Source organism: Pelodiscus sinensis, chromosome 14 (genome assembly GCF_052426305.1).
Source record: "Pelodiscus sinensis isolate ZL-2025 chromosome 14, ASM5242630v1, whole genome shotgun sequence".
Taxonomy (NCBI): domain Eukaryota; kingdom Metazoa; phylum Chordata; order Testudines; family Trionychidae; genus Pelodiscus; species Pelodiscus sinensis.
Window position 1 is genome coordinate 21059832 of NC_143065.1, and position 21517 is coordinate 21081348.

Consider the following 21517-nt stretch of genomic DNA (forward strand, 5'->3'; position numbering starts at 1 on the left):
GTAGATAATACAAACATCAGTGTATTTATTGATTGTATAAGTTTGAACCTCTCTAGCCTGCCACCTTTGGGACTTGACAGATGCAAACCAGAGAATTTGCCAAACCCTGGGAGGTCAATATTGTCTAACGGCATTACCAACACTCCCACTGCTTACTGGGTTTTTAGAAGACATGTAGGGGTAAATTAGAGCTAAATAACAGTGCAGAACACTGAGAGCCAGGACTGGTGGCTGTAAACAAACTTGATGGGACTACGGGAAACTTGGCCATGCCCATGATAAGTGGATATCCACCGAACTAAAATCATGCTGGACCACCGATGTTGCCAGACCAGAGGGTGCCAGACTAAACAGCTTCAACCTGTAGTGCAAGTTCAGTACTGTAGACTGATCAGGGTTGCTTATTAGCTAGGATCCATTAAATGACATGCATTTTAATACAAGACCATGCATCAAAAAAGGAACAAAAAATCAGATTGCTGTTTATCATGCTGACTATTTTTGTCTCATTGGAACAATTTAGGAAAGAATGTGGCTGATTCTACAGCCCCTGAAGTTTGGAAATCTAGATTGGATGTCATTTTAAAAATTAGCTCTAACTCAACCACAATATATGGGCATGATGCAAAAATTACGGTGTGAAATTATTTGTTTTGTGTCCTGCAGGAGGCCAGACTTAGACAATCATAATGGTGCATTACAGTTTTAAAGCCTTTGAAAAAAAATATGGGTAACCAAATCTCCTGCTAGGAAGGCTTTTTCTGTCAAGTACACCATTGAACAAGGTGTATTAGTGGGTGGGTGGGTGTGTGTGTGTGTGTGAGAGAGAGAGAGAGAGAGAGAGAGAGAGCTTCTGAAACATTTCATGCTGTGCAATATTAGACCTAAGAAACTGGAATGGTCTGACCTGATGGGGAAACTTGTATGATCCAAAGCTAAGTATAAACTTTGAGAATCAATTATACTAATTAAATGCTATTGTTAGAATTATCTCCTCTCTGATCCGCACTTGAAGAGAGTAGTCATTGCGTGGTTCACATCTGATTTTGATCCCTTCTGTGGGAGGAGGAAGTAAACTGTCAAGTTTGGGACACATCTAGTATTTTTGAAATCTGAAAAATATTAACATAGATTAAAGTCCATTCATTCTTGCTTAGAGCAATGTAGTCATTAATTGTAATTCTAGATTTTTCTTCTGTGTGAAAACTGCTTTTTACCAATTTTTGGAAGCATTCCTTTCATACTGTGATGATAACCTCTCTTAAATTAGCTGACGAATGCAGTAACACAAAGGAAAATGGGCAGTAGCTTTTAAAGCTGTAGCTCATGTTAGCTAGAATTTACCACAGAAATAGAGACAAGTGTTTTATGAAATGTAAAACTTTGCTATATTTTAGTCTTCTTCCTTGTTGCATAGAGTACATCTTAGAATTGTTCAAATCAATTGGTTTGAATTAAATCGATTAGAAAATAAATTCTTGGTTGTTAACATGTTTTTTTACCTACAGTTTCAGAATTGAGCTTATATCTTGCCAAGGCTATTTTATATTGGAAATGAATGCTTTGACATCCCTTGAGAATAGGAAATAAAATTCAGCTTGTATGTGTGTTTTAGTAGATTAGAATAGTTATTATATTCATGAGAAACCTTTTAATTTACGGTGATAGCCATTACTTGAATGTTCAGATGCTGTCCAAATACAGTAAAACTCCAATAGTCCGGTATCCAATAGTCCGGCACTCCTGATAGTCTGGCATAAAAATGGCAAGAGCCTAGTGAGTGAGCTTCGGCAAAAAAGAGTCACAAGGTAACAGCGGCAGCAGCTGAACGGAGCAAAAAGGGTAAAAAAGGCTTAAAAAAACTAAAACATTACAGTATACTGTATACAATATGTACAATAAAAAGGGTTAAGAACACTTTATATATAGTATATAATGTATACAGTATATATATAACCTGCTTATAGTACCTCCTGATAGACTGGCATATCTGATAATCTGGCACCACCTAAGTCTCATAGGTTCTGGATTATCAGAAATCTACTGTATATAGGAGTAGAACTTTTGGTGGTGTTTAAGTTGACTATAAATTATGAGAAATTGCTGATCTGTTGCTTGTTGATTTTGTATTGCAGTATGCCAGGGTTTGGATCCCTGATCCAGAGGAAGTCTGGAAGTCAGCAGAACTTCTTAAAGATTACAAACAAGGAGATAAAGTCCTCCAGCTTCGACTTGAAGAGGGCAAGGTAAGGTTACATGATGTCATTAGGCCTGTGACCATTGCTATGCGCAGCAGGCCGTTGTATAGTAGCATGAAAGGTCAACTTTTCAAATTAGGCCCTACTGACATATGTGCAGTTGTTTGGGCTCATAGTCTTTCAAAGTTATCCCTTATACAGGACAGCAATTATATTCTCCCCTGATTTTCCTATATACAGGCAGTCCCCTGGTTACATGGATCCAACTTACATCGGATCCCTACTTACAAACGGGGTGAGGCAACCCCGCACTAGCTGCTTCCCCCCAGCAGACCAGGGAGACGTGAAGCTAGCGCCCCCTCCCCCCCAGCAGACCAGGGAGACGCGGAGCGGCTTTTCTCAGCAGACACCTCAGCTTGAGAATAAAGGACTGAGGGAAGTGAGGTGTGGGAGAATAAAACTGAGCTCTGGAGAAATGTTTGGCTAGAGTTTCCCCTATAATATGTACCAGTTCCGACTTACATACAAATTCAACTTAAAAACAAACCTACAGTCCCTATCTTGTACGTAACCTGGGGACTGCCTGTACACTGAAAACGATCCTCACTTGCGGTCTGATTGGAGAGCATGATGTGAGGAGTCGGGTCATGGCTTTACCACTGAGTTCCAAGGGGGCAGTGGGGAGGGGAGCCTAAGCCCTCCCACTCCACCAAACTCTGACCCAGGGCCCTTTGGGCTACCAGTAATCTGGCAACCAAAGCTGCTTAAGGCTGTCCTCTCTGGGCCTCTTCACGTTCCTTCCTCCCCTGCTCCTCCTCCTACCTCCAAGTCTGCTTCGTCCAAGGCTTTTCCCTGGTGGGGAAATCCAGACCACAATAAGTAAGTGGGGTTGCCAATATTGAAGGTCCCTATTTGTCTCTGGGGTGGGTCCTCCCTTCCCTCAGGGAAGGCCCTTTTGGGCAGCTCTGACAGTCTTAGACTTTCCTCTGCTCTGCACTGCTGGAGCTGTGGGTGCAGGTCTGCTCTCCTTCAGCTCTGCCATCCAAATGAGCCCATTTCCTGTCTTTTAATTCCTCCATCAAATGGAGCATTTGCTGCAGGTGTGGCAGGGTGAGGCTGGCTGACCCCAAAATAATTCCTTAACCCCTTGTTGTTCAGTGTGGGATTTGTACAGCTCATCGTATCCACCTTTCCTAGTCATCCCTCATGTTTTATTGTATCATTCTTTTCTGCTTATTCTGTAACTGAAGTCATAGTCACATTTGATATCCCAGTTAGCTGCTGTGGAGATTTTCACAAGAAGAGAAGAAACATATTCTATTTATAGAAATGGTGATCTCTGGAAACACTTACCTTGATATGAAGCATCAGATTATTTTTGTTAAAGAAATGTAAATGTATTGATGATGAATGTTTCATGTAAGATGTAGTGGCCAATACATCAGGAGTAAGATCTGTTTCTAAAAACTGATCATCTACTGAAATTGTTTATTTTAATTTGTCTGCCCTCTCTCCACTAAGCAATATAGAACTTGCTTACATGAAGATGCCTATAGTAGTTAAATAAAAATAACAGATTACACAGGTAGAATTGTATCTACCTGTTTTTCAGTGTTTTTTTCCAAATGTCATATAGTCCTTCCAGACTTCCATATAACAATATAGATGAAAACTACCCGCCTGCCCCCGAAGGACCCAGAAATTTCCAAATTTTCTTTCTGAAAGCGCTACTCACTTGTATGTCACACTTGCAGAATGGGGTTGCATTTTCCAGTCATCGCAAATTGCATTGGGAAAAGATAATGTCATTTTCAGGATGCTTAATGTTAGAGTTACAGTTTGTGTTGCTTTGCATATGGGAATAGCTCCATATTTAAAAAAAAATTGATTTAAATATTCCTCTTAGTTTTGCTGTCCCAGGATTCTCACATTGTGTTATTAAACGACAACAAGATACAGGTTGCATCTCCAAAATCTATGACTCTCTAATCTGGCAACATCTGTGGTCCAGCAGGACCAGAGAGTCCTGGAGCTCAGGAGTGTGAACCGTCTGGGAGCTCTGTTCCCCGGGAGCTCCAGCCAGTGGGGCAGCAGCGGCACTGGTGAGCCCCTGTCCCTGGTTAGCCCCTGTCCCTGCTGAGCAATACAGCAGCGGAGCAGCCAGCGGCAAAAGCAGGGCATCCAGCAAGCCCTTTCCCTGGGGATCGCTGGCAGAGCGCAGCAGAAACAGGGCCTGCAAGCCCCGTCCCCTGTGTGCAGCAGAAAGTAAGCCCCGTCCCTGGGGATTCCCGGTCAGGCGGTGGAGAAGCAGGGCCACGGAGGCTGGGGAGCTCCGTTCCCGGGGAGCTCCGTTCCCAGGGAGCACTAGTGAGCCGGAACCCAAGTCCAAGCCCTGCAGGCTGGAGCTCAGTGCAATGAGGCCAGAGTGGAGCCAGCTGCAGGGAGGAGGAGTGTCCTGGGAGGCCAGTGGCAGGGGACCGCCCCAAATCCAGCAAATTTCCTCATTCGGGGTGGTCAGGTCCCCAGGGTGCCGGATAAGGGAGGTCCAACCTGTAGTTTACTTCGCTATAGTCGGTTTGACCATCTTTTTTTGTCCATTCTGCTCAAAAGGAACATGATATATATCATAAATGATATAAAACTAGATTGGATTTTTAAAATTAATATAGCTTTAGTTAAATCTATTTTGTTAGCAGCAAGGGGAAGAATTTTATTTTGTTTTAAATTAACCTTTAAGGTCTTGCTCTAAAAAATCCTAGGAGAAAGCAGCAGATAAAAATGCACAAGACAAGTTAAACAAATACAGGGAATGATTACCAAAGGAAAATGATTAGTGGGATAAATTGGAGGGATAAGCCAAAAATGGAAAATTTAAAAATATTCCTTTTCATTTCATGTGTGTGTGTTGAATTTTCAGGATTTGCAATACTGCCTTGATCCGAAGACGAAGGAACTGCCCCCGTTAAGAAACCCTGATATTCTTGTTGGTGAAAATGATCTCACGGCACTCAGTTATCTCCATGAACCTGCTGTTCTACACAACCTCAAAGTTCGCTTTATAGATTCAAAACTCATTTATACCTACTGTGGTAAGTACGTGATCAGTTTCCTTTATACTTTTGCAAGAGACAAAAAAAAAATAATAATCCATTAAAATCCCTTTTGATAGGGGAAAAGAAGGTCGGTTATTGATAGAGCTCTGAATTTAAATTAAGTCCTGGGTTTTCATTAAGTATGAGGCATTTGGGGGTATCATTTAGTAAGAAAGGCTCTGGGAAGATACAACACATAGGTAGGCCCAAATCAACTAGGCCTTTAAATATGAAGATTCATCATAAATCTGCTTGGCTTTGATGTCCTCCTAGCTTCCAAAGGGCTCTGTTTAAAATGCCTCTTCAGAATGCTTATTTTGAGGTAATAGGAATTCTTTGAGGAACATTGTGTCCATTGCAGATGCTTACCTAATTACATGTATTAGCTGGAAAAGAGCTTTGAAAAATGTCAGTGTGTCTTTGGAAATGTATAAGGCAGTGGTTCCCCACGCGGTGCCCACAGGCGCCATGGCACCCGCTGGGGCATTTATGTGCGCCCATCGAGTGATCAGGGCGGACCAAGCCATTCTTGCGCCCCGGGCGCACGGCGCATGAGCGACCCCTGCCCCGGGCACACAGCGCATGAGCGGCCTCTACCCCAGGCGTGCAGTGCATGAGAGGCCCTGCCTCCGGGAGCCCAGAAGCCCCAAAAGGGTGGAGACCACAGGTATAAGGCTAAGTTGATAAAGCCCTTCAGTTCACCAGACTGACTTTTTCCCAACTATGGCTAAGTTGGTATTGTGCCTTCATTGAGAATTCTAATGACTTTTCCTTCTTGCGATTTCCATTCAACTGTGTGTTTGTGTGTTCATAATGGTGCTCTTTGTTAATGCTAGAAGAACATTTAATTCATAGCTGTGTAAATGTGTGATCATACAGTGTCATACTTGGCCATAATTTTTCAATCAACTAAAACTGGAGGAATTTACTATGGGTTGTACCTCCAAAATCCAGGACTCTCTGGTCTGGTAACATCTGTAGTCCAGATGATCCTGGAGCAGAGATCCCTAGAGCCTAAGGGCAGGAGGGCCAACCGGGCGGGACATCAGAGTCGGCAGCCTGGCTGGGGGCAGCACGGGACCAGGGCCGGTGCCATCCAGCAGCCCCAGGAGACAACCCCTGATGTCTGGAAGACACGTGGCAAATTGGTTAAGTTTGGCAAACCATCAAAGGGCATAAAATGTTTTACTAAAAGGCAAGTTTGCTGAAGTTTGAAGAAGCTTTTCAAGCTTTTTACAGGAATGTCTCATCTGATGAGGATTATGCAGTTTGCATGTTAGGTTTATTAGAAGCATGTTTTCAGAAGTCTTTGAGTTTTCAAGTGATCAAAGTGCAAACAAATGAGATTTGATCTGATAATTTTTGACCTTACAGGACACCCAGAACTGCGCAGCTATTGAGTCACTTTTTCTCCTTTACTCCATTACCATCGAATATCCCACATTATAGGACAATCTTTTTAAGCACAAGATCTCTTTTTGAATTTAAGTGAAATCCAAGAGGTACCTCAAATATAAATACCTTTGCCCTGCCTCCTTTCCTCCCCTTCTCCAAGGCCCCGCCCGTCCTCATTCAATCCTCCCTCTCTTGCCCATCCTCACTCACTTTCATCAGGCTGGGGCAGTGGGTTGGGGTGCATGCTCTGGTTTTGGATTAAGTGATCTTGAGTGTGAGAGGGGCTCTGAGCTTCTCTTGGGGCAGGCAGTTGGGGTGCAGGAGGGAGTTCTAGGTGCAGGCTCTGGGAAGATATTTGGATGCAGGAGTGTTCAGGAATAGGGCAGGGGCTTAGAGTACAGGAGCGAGTTCATGACTGGGGTAGGAGTTTGGGATGTGGGCCCCAGCTGGGCACTGTTATTGGCTCCTGAATGGTGGTGCAGTAGGGCTAAGGCAGGCTCACCCCTGGACCACTCCCAAAAGCAGCCAACAAACTCCATTCCAAATCCTGTTGTGCCCCCTGTCCTGCTCTGTGGAGAAAGGATAGAGAGTAGGAGGGGGCACCTTGACATCAGTGCCCCTCCTTTCCCTCCTCTGCCCTGTACAGAAAGCAGGAGGCTCCCTGGGGAAGAGGCAGCTCTAAGGCAAAGGGAAGGAGGTTCGCAGCAGTGGAGGGAGGGGGCAGTTGAAGTGCTGGCACTTGATAGTCTCTCGGCCAAACCAGTCAGGATCACCTGTCAGAGGCTCCAAGATCTACCAGTAGATCCCGATCCACTAGTTGGTGACCTCTGTTATAGGGAGTGTGGGCATGTGTACTGTGTGTTAGGGCTTGTCTATACATACCGAGCTGCAGTGTAATATAGATGCTGCCTACACCAACAGGAGAGCTTCTCCCATTGGTGTCAGTACTCCACGTCCAGGAGAGGCAGTAGCCATATCAATGGGAGAAGTCCTATCATTGACATAGCACTGTTTGCTCAGTCAGTTATGTCGGTGCGATAGGTGTCAACATCCCAAACAATGAAGTACTAGCTTTATACCAAAGTAAGTTTGTAGTGTAGACCCGAGCTTAGTGTAATAGCACCAAAAAAGAAAAAAGGGGCAAGTGTTGGCTTAGTGACATACTTAGGAAAACAATAGTATATTTGCTGCTTTTCCCCACAGATCTATCAAATGGGAACTAGCACAGTTACAAGGTTAGTTGCATCTTGGACCCCTCTGAGTGCACTCCCTCCAGTGTTTGATCTTTTGCCCTTACCTTTTCTGGGGTGCAATCATGCAAATGTCCCACTTTAAGTGTGAGCCCTGGGTCACAGCACCCTATGTTTCAACTGTGACTACTCACCCAGTCAGATAGGGGTTGTTACCTGCAAATCTTCTCTTGGGGATCTTGTAAGTAATAATGAATACAGATGACAGAAGATAGCTTTCTCCAAACAAAAGTATAATTTGTCAGTTGATCTCAACCAGGGGGTATACATACTCTGGATGTGTGCAGAAGTCTTCCAAGAGGAACATCAACTTGTCTAGATGTTTGCCTCATTTCATAATAGGCTAGATAAAAAGCACTAGTGAAGTCAGTAAAAACTAAAATTTCCTACAGTGATATTTTTATGCTGCTTTATATATCATACTCTGAAATGTAAGTACAATATTTATATTCCATTTGATTTACAGTATTTTAGAATTATGTGGTATGAATGAGAAAGCAAGCAATTTTTTAGTAATAGTGTAACGTGCCACTTTTCTTTTTGTGTGTCTGTCTGATTTTGTAAGCAAGTAGTTTTTAAGTGAGCTGAAACTGGGGGGCAAATCAAACACCTGAAAAGGGTACAGTTGTCAGGAAAGGTTGAGAGCCACTGGTTTATGTGCTGGCTTAGGAGCAAAGCATAACAAGAGAGAAAATCAGGTGGTAAACAGAAGACCTATGGATATGTTTCCTAAGGTATGCCTATACTGCAAGTAGACACCCACTGTCGGCTTGTGTCAGTTGACTAGGACTTGGGGCAGAGGCTGTTTAGTTGTAGTGTAGATGTTCAGGGCTTGGGCTGGCGGCCAGATTCTGGGACATCACCCAAATGTTCATATCACGATTCTACAGCCCCTTAGCATAAGCCTGAGTTAGCTGCTATGGGTAAGCCATGGGTTTTTAATTACAGTGTAGACTTACCCCTAGAAGCCTGCCATGCCTTAGGCAGGTTTGTCTTCACTCCCTCCCATGGCCTCTGTGATCTGTGAGAACAGCTTCTCATCAATGACTTTCAACAGTGTCACACTCTGTCCCATGAGAGTGTCACCTTTATCCCTTCAGAAGCTCTTTGTCTCTGGTTCCCAGTTTTCCTGTGTTTATGAAGTGGGATCTAGGAAGTTAGAGGTGGTACACCAATGCAAGCGGATCTAGTATTGTTCCTCAGATGTGACTAAATAGGTGCCTATCTGAAGCTATTGTTGTCTTTCCTGTTTGGATACGAACAGACCTTGCTTGAATTTATCGCTTACATTCATACGTTACCCTTTATTTAAGTCAGGAAAAATAGAATATATAATGTTTGTAAATTATTACAGAATAGATGTTTGGAAAACATAATCCCTACTATACATACAAAATGATGGGGTGTAAATTAGCTGTTACCACTCAAGAAAGAGAATTCAGTGTCATGATGGATAGTTCTCTGAAAACATCCACTTAGTGTGCAGCACTTTTCTCCCCCTTCTTTCCCCCCCCCCCAAAAAAAAGAATGTTAAGAAAAGGATAGCTAATAATACAGAAAATATTATATTGCTTCTATATAAATCCACGGTATGGTCCCACATCTTGAATACTGTGCAGATGTGGTCACCTCATCTCAAAAAAGATGTTGGAATTGAAAAAGGCATATACAAGCGGGAGTAGGGGAAAGATTAGGGATATGGAATGACTGCCATATGAGTAAAGATTAATAAAAGTGGGATTTACATCTTGAAAAAGAGATGACAAAGGGGAGAGATGTAACTGAGGTCTATAAAATCATTCCAGGCTCAGAGAAGGTAGATAAGGTAGAGTTCTTCCCGTAACACAAGAATTAAGGGCCCCTCAATCATAGTAATAGATAGCAGGTTTAAAACAAAGGAATTTTTTTTTTCACACAATGCACGCTCAGCCTGTAGAACTCCTTGCTAGAGGATGTGGTGAGAGTCAAGACTACATCAGGATTCAAAAAAGAATTAGATAAGTGTATGGAACATAGGTCCATAAATGACTATTAGCTAGGATAGGCATGGATGGTGTCCCTAGCCTCTGTTTGTTGGAAGCTGGGAATGGGTGATGGGGATACCTCACTTGAGGGTTACCTGTTCTGTTCATTCCCTGGGGGCACCTGGCATTGGCCACTGTCAGAGGACAAGATACTGGGCTAGATGGACCTTTGGTTTAACCCAGTATGGCCGTTCTTATGTTAATAGCACCAAGTAGGGACTAGAGCAGCCCCATGGGGCCCACCGCAGGCAGGGGGCTGCTCTAGCCTTGCGCCCATGATAGAGGGGCTTGTGGGGTACTGCTTAGGGTGAGGGCAGCATGCAGAGCCCTCTGACTATCTTAAGTATAGGAGCTGGAGATGAGGCATACTGCTGCTTCTGGGAGCTGTGCGGAGCTAGGCAAGTCCCAGACCGTGCTCCCCAGCTGGAGTTTGAGGGCCAGATTAAAATGGCTGATAGGCTGAATGCCCATCCCTGTCTTAGAATGATAAAAAGGGAGGTCAAATGAAGACTAAACAGGATTAAATTTCACTGTAATGTCATTTTAAATTAAAGAAGGCTTGATAATTTCAGAGTAGTAATTGACCAGAGATCTGGAAGTAATTAGTTCCGCTTTGTTCTTCATTATTTCTACAAATCTGCTCAAAACAGAACAAAGATTTGTGAATGTTAAATGGGAAAAGTGCATCTCTGTTATTCTGACACCCTTCTTTGTTTAAAAGTCAGTGAACGTTGCTGGATGGCTGGGACATTATCAGCCTACCAAACAATGAAGGTGCCAATGGTTCTTTGTCTGTGTAGATTCTGGTGTTACTACTCTTCCTCTCTAAATGCTAACTGCAGGTCCATATCTGCTTCCTTTAACTATCCAATCTTTAGGTGTTTATAAACGATCAGTTTTGCTTGTTACGTACCAGCTCCGTTTTCCTTTTGATATTTATATACCTACTGCCTCTTTTTGTCCCCCCCCCTCCTTCTTCCCTATTTAATTTTGGTTCTGGACATCCAATAGTAGGAGGTTTGGCACATTGAAGGGGCTCCCCCAAAAGACTGATCCAAGGTGGGAAGTAGCCCTGATCCTGTGGACGTGTGACAGAATGAAACCAAGAAACTTCCATAAAAATTATTCTTAAAACTGGTATTTTATAGGTTGGCTTAAAAAAAATCTGTAGAAAGTGTAAATTCTTCATTTATTTCTCTAAGGTTTTTCCATAATGGATATTATTTGTCTTATGAATCTATGCTGAAGTAAAGTATATTTGGCTGTCATTTTAGCTCAATGAGATTATTTTTGCCTGTATTGTATAACCAGCATTGGGTGGGTGGACGTCTCAGGCTTAGTTTAGGAGCCTCTATAGCTTGAGCTATAAAGCTAGCTAGCTCTCAGCTTAGGCTGTAGAGCTCCCTTGTTCTTATCTCTGGCTGTTAGTGATCTAAGTGTCACTATATGGGACAGTGAACTATATTAGGGCTATGTCTACACTACACTCTCAAAGAAGCATGGGATTATTTTGAATTTGCATAAAATCTTTAGCATCTCATTGATTGGCCTCACGAGTCTGAGTGGCTTAAAGAGATTTTATGTAACATGTTCCTCAGTGTTGAAGACAAACTCGTCTCTAAGATGTGTAACGGATATCTGAAACTAGGGAAGAGAGAAATCTAGTGTATTTCAAGTTGCAAAAATATATTTCTATTTGTAGTGTAACCCCCCTTTTTCCTCCCCAGGTTACTCGGGAGCAGGTCACACTCACAAGTGTGCCTGGGCGCCTGATGGTTTTAACATAAAAGGAGATCCTGAGTACCCCAGTGGTGATGATGTTTAGTTGGGGAAACCCTATCCACCCCCTTGCTGCTGTCCCTTGCTCATAAAGAACATATAATGGGGGTGCCTCCACCTGGCTGGCACTCACTGGTGTACCTTGGGAACCTCCAGGAATAAACGTATTCCAACAATAAACTGGATCTAACTCCAGAACAACAATTACAAATCATAAATAATATACGTCTAATAGATTGCATTAGAATGAACAACCTTTACTTAACTTAAAGAAACAGGATTTAACAAATTAACAGTGAATAACATCAATTAACAAAGTACACAGAAGTAAAAGGAACGTATCTAGCTGCCATTTGCACTGCCAATATTTATCCCACCCCAGAGTGTGCACACCCCTGGACTCGGAGTCCCAGACTCTTGCTTGTATGGGCGCGCTTGAAGAACTGCAGCAGTAATGGAGATTCTCTGTAGATAGGGTGTATGTGGGTCCAAGCTATGCAGCAGCTCTGGTTCACTGAGTTGGCCTCTCTACCTCTCTTTGAACCTAGAATTAGTCTGTATCTCTGAGGTCTGCCCCAGGCAGCATTTTCCAAAGATGCCCAGTTACTCACAGTCTCCTTCTGTGTGCTGGGTGCAGAGTAGCTTCTAGCCACAAGTACAGCCAAAGAGCCTCCCCTCTAGGGCAATCAGAAGCAGCCTGCGAGATCCCAGTCTCAAAGGCTCGCTGTCCCAGTCTGTAACGGCAACGTAACAGCTCCTGAACTGGATCAAACTCCTCCACAGCAGCCTGGTTCCCTTTCTGCTCCAAAAACAGAGGGACCAGTCCACAGACTGCTGAGTCTTCCTCCACACATGTGGAGAGACTCAGATCTCCCAAACAGGAGTCACTTCCTTCCTGTTTTTCCCCAGGCCTCATGGGAATTGTAGTCTGTGAGGCTAGATTGCAGCACACAGGGTCTTCCCAGAAAATAAGCAGAAGCACCTTTAGTAAGGGGACTACCATAGCTACATCTGTAATTGAGTTTCTCAAAGTAAGAATCATTAGTCATTTCAAATCATAACCATTAGCTTAGACAATTTATATGAAGTTCAGTGCATTATTATGTATTTCTTAGCAGCTGTATAAATTGATTGGAATAACAGCCATGTGATTTATTAATGTCTGAAATGAGAAAAGAATCCAGTTGCTCATTTGGATGGGGAAATCCAGTGATAAAGTATTGCTAATCAAGAGCTTGACTGTTTCCCACAGTGTTTCTACATCCTGGCTGTATAGGCTTGCGTCAGTTGGTGGATTTAGAATCTTTATAGTTGAGGCTGTGTAAGGATGCTTCTGTTGATTACTGCTTAGATGGAAGGTGTATGAATAGTCTGTAGAGTCATATGTTTAGAGGATTTAAAAATGGATCAGTGACTCTTAAGTAATTGGGTCCTCCATTGCAGCCATTTCATTTATGGAATTTTTCTCTGGGAAACCATTAACAGTGACCGAGTGTGTAAAAATTCCAGGAAGATGTAAGCATAATGGCAAGAATAAGGAGGAAAGAACAGAAATGCTCAAGGAATACTAAAGATCCTACATCTGTGGAAGAAGTAAAAGGGAAGGAGACATAACAAAGAACATTTCTTGTACAAGTTGCACCTTTATAAACTAGAACTCTCTGGTCCGGCAACATTCGTGGTCCAGCAGGATCCTGTAGCTATTTTTGTATGATACATTTCTTAGGGAACAACATGTTTTACTGAAATCCCTATGACTTTCTGATGTAGAAAACATTACCTTCATCCAGCTCCTTTGACAAATCCTCTGAAGGGAGAAGCTTTTTATTTTTTTCTGTATAGGCGGAAAAAAAAATCATGATCTTGAACTAGGATCAGCAAAAATAGCTTCAGCCCGTTGCATTTTTGTTTGTTAGCACTAATAGTTTTTCAGATTAGAAATTAGAACATGTATTTTCTGATCTGAGACAGACCTGTCCTGTTTAGCCATGGTGGAATTTTTTGGTGTTCTTGCTGTTTTTATTTATTTATTTTTTAATTTGGGGTACACATTTCATTTGATGGTGTTTTTAAGAAGTTTCCATGCATACATTTCACTCTTGGTTCCTTTTTATTTCCAGTTACCTACACAAAAAGGAGGAAGTTATCTTCGGCATTTTGCCCCTTATACGGATATTAAATTTAATAATATTATGATTTGTATTCCCTAGTAGTTCAACTTTATTAATCTCTTGCACTAGATCCTGGTCCCAGCATCTTCATTGTGCAACCAGCTTAACAGTAGTCTGTTTTACTTTTAATTTAGTATGGATGAATCTGGCTTTGTGGCACCTTGTCTGTTCCATTCCTGAGCTTCTGCCCAGCTCAGTCAATGTGTTGTAATACTGAGCGATCTGTAACATCTCTGCTATTCCATTTCTAAGTTTTAACCAATCTCAGATTACAAATTATTTGGCACATGTGTGATAGGAACTAGATTATTTCAATTATTATCCAATTATTTCCTTGTCAGTTGATATTTTATTAGCTGTATGATGCCTAATATATCTCAAGGAGCAAATCAAGACTCTACTCCATTTCTGAAAGGTATGTGCTCATTAGAAAGCTTGTTTGTGGTTTTATTTCACTGGTTGCTTGATCTGTAAATACACGACAGTATTTAGTCGTTTGTGAAACTGGGATGATACTCGGATCAGCAGGACCAGATGCCTTTTCTTTGCTATTCTATGAAAAATGTTCTACAGGTTGGACCTCCCTAGCTTGGCACCCTCAGAACCTGACCGGTCCTAGCTGGGGGATTTTGCTGGATCAAGGGAGATCCTATCTGGCCACCCTGCTGCTGCCTCCCCCCAGCCTCTGCCATGCTGGACTCCTGGTCCCACTGGGGGGGGGGTGTGCTGGGTCCTGCCGCAACGTGCCGGGCCCCCAGCCTTGCCACGTAGCCCAACTGTGGTGAGTGGGGCTCCTGGCCCCACTGGCAGCTTGATGCCGGCAACCCATTGCCCTGCTAGCCTACAGGGCTCCCAGTTGTCAGCCCTCCACCGGGACTCCACGGATGTTGCCAGACCAGAAAGTCCTGGTTTAGAGAGGTTCCACCTGTACTTCATGTCTCAATCATGATATTGGTGCCTGCATAGTATCTTGTTCTTTCCCTGAATCACAGATGTTTTGTGCTTTAAATTTCATAGAGAAAGTGAAGGTTGGTTGCTGTGTAAATTTAGATGACAGTGCTATAAATATACCTGTTATGGGGGAATTAAGGGTTCATTCAAATGATCTTGCATAGAATGATGCCTGGTGTGCTTATTAGACAGCCACAAATAGGACTACAACTTCTTTCTGCCCACATGGCAGCTGCTTCCTTACCCAGTAGTGTCACGAGATATTTGAAATGGGAGCTGTAGTAAGTTAAAAACATATTGACTGGCTTTCATTTTTGCTAAAATAATTGTGGGAGTGTTTTAGCACTTTTAGATGTCACATTTTGATTTCTAAGGTCAGTCCAGAACCTACATGCGCCAAATCTACACTTCGATTTATTTGTGAGCACTTGTTGGAGGCCACTAGTCAAAATGAGGCCATTGTTTATTAGCACGACTTGTATTAAACATTCTAATACTAATTCTTTGCTACTAAAAATGTCCAATATCAGCATATGATGCCACAACATCAGGCACAAATAGCTGACATCACAAAGCCCATGGGAAAAGTGGTCACTTGTTCATTTTAGAACCTTTCTGTTAGATCCCAACAAGTATAGGTGAGCAACTGAGAGGCCATGGTATATAATAAAAGATGGGAAGTAAAGTCTTTACTGATCTGACTGAGTAGAGCTGGCTGTTCATGAGTATTCAATATTGAGCTGATTTACTCTAAACACAATGTTTCATTCTTCAAAGGCAGAGCTTTAAAAATGGGGGAAGAGTAAAAGTCTGATTTTCTTAGCAAGAACGTGAATTGTGTTCAAACTGGTAGGATACATATTTAATATCTCATCCAGTTATCTTTCCATTTACTCAAATGGGCTTTGGATAAGGTTTTTATTCTCTTCCAAGCTAAACATTCAGGACAGATTAGACTAACGTACACATGGCTTTTGACACTTTTACATTTTCAAATCAGCCATTATTAATAGATTTTGTTCCATTTCTTTGTAGGTATCGTCTTGGTAGCCATAAATCCTTATGAACAACTGCCTATCTATGGCGAAGATATCATCAATGCATACAGTGGTCAGAATATGGGGGATATGGATCCACACATATTTGCTGTGGCTGAAGAAGCCTACAAACAGATGGCCAGGTTTGTGAAAAAACAGCCTTTGAAATGTTGTGTTTTCCATAGGAATGAGGCCTTAAGTTCCTAGTCAGTGGATTTGACTCTGCTTTTATTTCCATTTAATAGAAGGTGTGAACAAGTCTCTCTTTGCTCCACTTTTCTAATTAAATTTCAAAACCTAATAAACCAATGAAATTAGTAAACAGAAAAAGTGTGTCGCTTACAGACCAGTGCTCATTTGCTAGCAAATGGGAAGGATCAGGGTTCCCTTTAAGCTGTGCAATGGTGCCCAAAAGGCTTAGGACCACCCATGTTGCCTGCAGAACAATGCAACAGCACTCCTACCATTCGCTTTTCTGCTGGACTGAAGGCGAGTTGTGGTGGTGGCCTGATGCATTCTGACAGGGCCGTGTGGCAGAGGGTGGCTACCCTGCCCCTGTTTGCTCCAGCTGGAGCCAGGGTATGGTAAGGTTATCCCTGCAAGGCAGCCTCACTGGCCCTGGTTCCAGCTACTGCGGCTACAGCCCGGCCGGGGCTAGAGATGCGTGGTGGGCAGTGGCTGCTCTGGTGGCCGGGGCCAGAGCCACATGGTAGGCAGCACAGCTGCTCTGGTGGCTGGGGCTGGAGCGGCCACATAGCCCTCACACCTCTCCCCCTGTACCTTGGCTATAACACCAGCCAGGTGGGCAGCCGCCAGCCCTTACCCCCTTACCACAGGAGCTGATGGCTGGAAATGCTGGGCAGTGCAGCCCCAGCCCTTCCTCCCAAAAGAGTTGCCAGCTGACCAGGGGTTGGTGAGTCCAGCTCCGTTCCCCCGTGCCAGCGTGCAGCTTCCTGGGGGTCCAGGCAGCCCAGTCCTGGGCCCACCCCCTGCAAGGAACCACCAGAGGAATGGGCAGCCCAACTCAAGCCTCCTGCTAGCAAGGAGCTGCCACCTCCCCGACTTCTCAGCCCCCCATCCTGAGCTCTTCCTATAGTGAATCCTGCACCCCCTGGCCTGAGCATCCCCATACCTCCCACCCTCTGCCCTGATTCCTGCGCCTTGTTAATTATCCCTTTATTTAGTATTTTTTCTTGTATAATAAATTAAATTTACACATACGTGCACAGACACAATTTTGTTAGTACAGTAAAACTCCATTAGTCCGGCATCCAATGCTCCGGGACTCCTGATGGTCCGGCACCATCAGGAACCCGGAAGTGCTGGGGCAGCCGGACAGGCTTCCCCCATTCAGCTGCTGCTGAAACTGACCAGCAGCTGAATCGGGGAAGCCGGGAGCAGAGCAGCTGGGGTGTTGCCGGGTTGGTCTCGTAGCGCTGCCCCTCGGAGCTGCGGGACCAACCCGGCAGCACCCCAGCTGCTCTTGGGGACGCCTGGGGCAGAGCAACTGGGGTACTGCCCGGTTGGTCCCCTAGCGCTGCCCCTCGGGGCTGCGGGACCAACCCGGCAAGACCCCAGCTGCTCTGCCCCAGGTGTCCCCAAGTCAGCCGCTGCTGAAACAGATCAGCGGCTGATTCCAGGAAGCCTGGGGCAGAGCTGCTCTGCCCCGGGCTTCCTGGAATCAGCCACTGATCTGTTTCAGCAGTGGCTGAATCGGGGACCCCTGGGGCAGAGCAGCTGGGGTCCTGCCGGGTTGGTCCCGCAGCCCCGAGGGGCAGCGCTAGGGGACCAACCGGGCAGTACCCCAGTTGCTCTGTCCCAGGCGTCCCCAAGAGCAGCTGGAGTGCTGCTGGGTTGGTGCCGTAGCGCTGCTCCTTGGTGCTGCGGGACCAACCCGGCAGCACCCCAGCTGCTCTATTGCAGGCATCCCCGATTCAGCTGCTGCTGAAACTGACCAGATTCCCTGCCTGCCCCTTGCACGTTGCTGAGAAAAGCTGCTTCTGGGCTCTGTTTGAACAGCTGTGAGTTCTGGGGAGTGAGAAGAGGCTTCCCATGCTGCTCCTGCCTCCAGCACAATCCCATTGGTTTCCAGCCAATAGGAGCTGCCTGTTTTCAACAGGCAGCTTGTGAAACATCCTGCTCCTCTCCCCTCAGGCTCATAGCTGTTCAAAAACCACATGGCCCCTGCAGTCAGTGGGGGAGTGAGGCAGGCAGGGAATCTGTTTGAGAAGGTTGCTGGCTGGGAGTCAAACAGGTATGTCTCCCAGCCACAGCCTGCCTCTGGCACCCCAACCTTTTGCCCTCCTACCCTACATAACCCAACACTCTTCCCCCCCCCCTGCACCATTTCCCCCTCACAGATCTTGCACCCCAATCCTCTTCCCCAGGTCACAACTCAAACCCCTGCATCCTCTTCTGCACCCTAGTCCCCTGCCCCAGGTCACAACCTCCTCTTGCCCAAGGTCACAACCGAAATCTCTGCACCCTAGTTCCCTAACCCAGGTCATAACTGCCTCCTTCATCAAACTCCCTCCCAGACCCTCTCCTGCATTCCAGTCCCTTACTGCAAGCTCCCTTCTGCACCCAGTCTACATCCCAGACCCCGCACCTCCTCCATTAATATGGAAAAGTGTGGCTCTTGACCACTGTCCAAATTCTTGAAGTGCCCTCCCCCCCCCATCAAAAATTATTGCCCTCCTCTGATCTAGTCTGACATTCTTCACATTGCAGGCCATTGAACCTCACCCACCCATTCCTGCAATAGACCCTTAACCTGGGCTGAGTTACTGAAGTCTTCAAATCATGATTTAAATACTTCAGATTACAGAGACTCCACCTTTTACACTGTTAGTTTAAACCTGCAAGTGGCCCACCACCCGTGCTGCACAGGAAGGAAAAACATTCCTATTAACAATGTTTCTGCCAATGTGACCCAGGGCAACATTCTTTCCCAACCCCCAGATATAGCGATCAGTTAGACCCTGAGCACATGGGCAAGACCCACCAGCCCGACACTTGGAGAAGAATTCTCTGTAATAACTCTTGAGCTCACTTCATCTAATGTTCCATCACTGGCCATTGGAGATATTTGCTGCTAGCAGACACAGACCACCTTGGAGTGGCCTCCCCCCATTAAAAATTATTGCCTATTCTTGCCTAACTGATTTCACCATAATAAGCATGGTAGACCAGCTTAAACATGAGAAAAAATGCATATTAATGTCCTGATTGAAGAATATAGAAATATACCTGGCCTATTGGACTGGGGACACTCCATCAGCTTATACAAGCCTTATTTCCCACATGATTCCCTCTATCCTGCAAGCTCCATGCAGGATGCTTTTCTGACAGCTTCTTAATGTTCCCACTTGCTCTCGTCTTCTGGAGCAGGAATAATGATTTGCTACTTCTCTATTTCCCTAGGGCTACGTCTAGACTGCAGGTTTCTTTCGGAAAAAGCTTTTCCGGACGAGATCGTCTGAAAAAATTTATTTCAAAAGAGAGTGTCCACGCTGCCAAAACGCATCGAAAAAGCGATCTGCTTTTTCGAAAAATAGCATCCAATGAATGTGGACACTATCTCGCAATTAAGTTCTGATTACTGTGGATGGAATGGCCACCAGGGCACCTCTGCTTTTTCCTGGAGGCTTCTTCTTCCCCATCCGCACATGCCTTTTTCCAAAAGAGCTCTTTCGGAAAAGGCATTCTTCATCATAGAAAGAGGCTTCCCGCTATCAGAAAAACCCCTCTGTTCTTTTGATTTTTTTTCCCCAAAAGAACACGATTGCAGACTGGATGTAACTCAAGTTTTTTCAGAAAAACGGCCATTTTTCCGAAAAAACTGCCATGTAGACATACTCAATGTCTCTTTGGTGGGCAGAGGAAGTTAAGCAGCCCCTCACATTTGTGCACACACAGACACTGTGCCCATTCAGGGATCACGACTCTGTCACGCTAGCTGCTGTACAAACAGAACCAGGGCTGTGATGGACTTATATGGATTGGCAGCATCTGACTGGAATAATTTCCTTTAGAGCTGTATTGATACAATTAGAATGAAAAAGGAAAATGTCCTTTCCTGCTGAAGTTAAGTGTTTTTGGTGAATTATGAATGAAGTGTAACCTATGCTGGGATCCCCTGCGCTTGCTGACTGTTGTGTCTGCAGCTATCCTATGTCATAATTGACATCTGGTCTTCTGTCCTGCTTCTTTGGACTAATGATTGTTGGCAGGCAGTGAAAGGGTTAAACATGGTTATAATTGGAGCCTAGAGTTCATATGAGGTGTCCTGCTGGTTGCTGGGCAATAAGCTTTAGCCTCCAATTGCAGCAGTGACCTCAACTAATCCCCAAGGAAATCAGTTTCATTTTGCTGGGTCATCTTTGTGCCCTTTCAGAGTACAATCTGTCATGGTTTTGGAGCCTGTACTGACTCCAGTTTTGTCCAGAGACATGTGTTCTGTATGTCCAAAAAAAGTACAGTGAAATTATAGTTTCACTGCCTGGCACTTTTATGTTCTAGAGCTACACTTCCTGGATACACTTAAAATGGTAAGCTACACAATTTACTATTAATAGGTCTTGTTTGTTTAGGAAACGTACATGCTCTTTTCAGATTTGTTCCCTAAAGGATTTACCAAGTTGCTGTTGCACAGAGTCACAGCGGATTGACAGACCTTCAGTCCTTTGTACTGAAAAGAGCATAACTGAATTCTCAGCAAGTCTGTTACTGGAGCATAAAATCGTGAAGTGATGAGCTAATGATATCTAGCTCTTCTTAATGTGTAGATTGCAAAGCACTTTATAATGTAGATCAGTATAATTATCCACATATTACAGAGGGCGAAACCGAGGCACGGGAGTGGGGAATGATTTTCCCAAGATCATGCAATAGGCAAGTTGCAGAGCTGTTTCCTAAGTCCCAGTTTAATGCTCTATCTACAGTAAAACTCCATTAGTCCGGCATCCAATGCTCTGGGACTCCTGATGGTCCGGCACCATCAGGAACCCGGAAGTGCTGGGGCAGCCGGACAGGCTTCCCCCATTCAGCTACTGCTGAAACTGACCAGCAGCTGAATCGGGGAAGCTGGGAGCAGAGCAGCTGGGGTGCTGCCGGGTTGGTCCGGTAGAGCTGCCCCTCGGGGCTGCGGGACCAACCCAGCAGCATTCCAGCTGCTCTGCCCCAGGCGTCCCCAAAAGCAGCTGGGGTGCTGCCGGGTTGGTCCCGCAGCCCCGATGGGCAGCGCTACAGGACCAACCAGGCAGTACCCCAGCTGCTCTGTCCCAGGCGTCCCCAAGAGCAGCTGGAGTGCTGCTGGGTTGGTGCCATAGCGCCGCCTCTCGGCGCTGCGGGACCAACCCGGCAGCACCCCAGCTGCTCTATTGCAGGCATCCCCGATTCAGCTGCTGCTGAAACTGACCAGCAGCGTCTGAATCAGGGACTCCTGGGGCAGAGCCTGACTATCGTAAGGGGGGGCTATGAGGGGTCTGGGGTGGCATCCCCTCCCACCCAACTCCAGACCCCTGATAGCCCCCCCTTCTGATAGTCCAGCATATCTGATAATCCGGCACCCCCTGGGTCCTAAAGGTGCCGGATTATCGGAAGTTTACTGTAGCAGGTC

The 21517-nt window shown here is 44.9% G+C and overlaps 1 protein-coding gene across 10 annotated transcripts in view; it reads left to right on the plus strand.

Moving 5' to 3' along the window:
• MYO5A (myosin VA) overlaps positions 1-21517 on the plus strand; it is a 186419-nt gene that overhangs the window by 48245 nt on the left and 116657 nt on the right. For all 10 annotated transcript variants that reach the window (XM_075897261.2, XM_089782019.1, XM_089782021.1 and 7 more), the window contains exons 2-4: positions 2136-2246; positions 5116-5287; positions 15896-16040. In XM_075897261.2, the coding sequence (XP_075753376.2) occupies positions 2136-2246; positions 5116-5287; positions 15896-16040 (428 nt within the window). The remainder of the gene's footprint in view (positions 1-2135; positions 2247-5115; positions 5288-15895; positions 16041-21517) is intronic.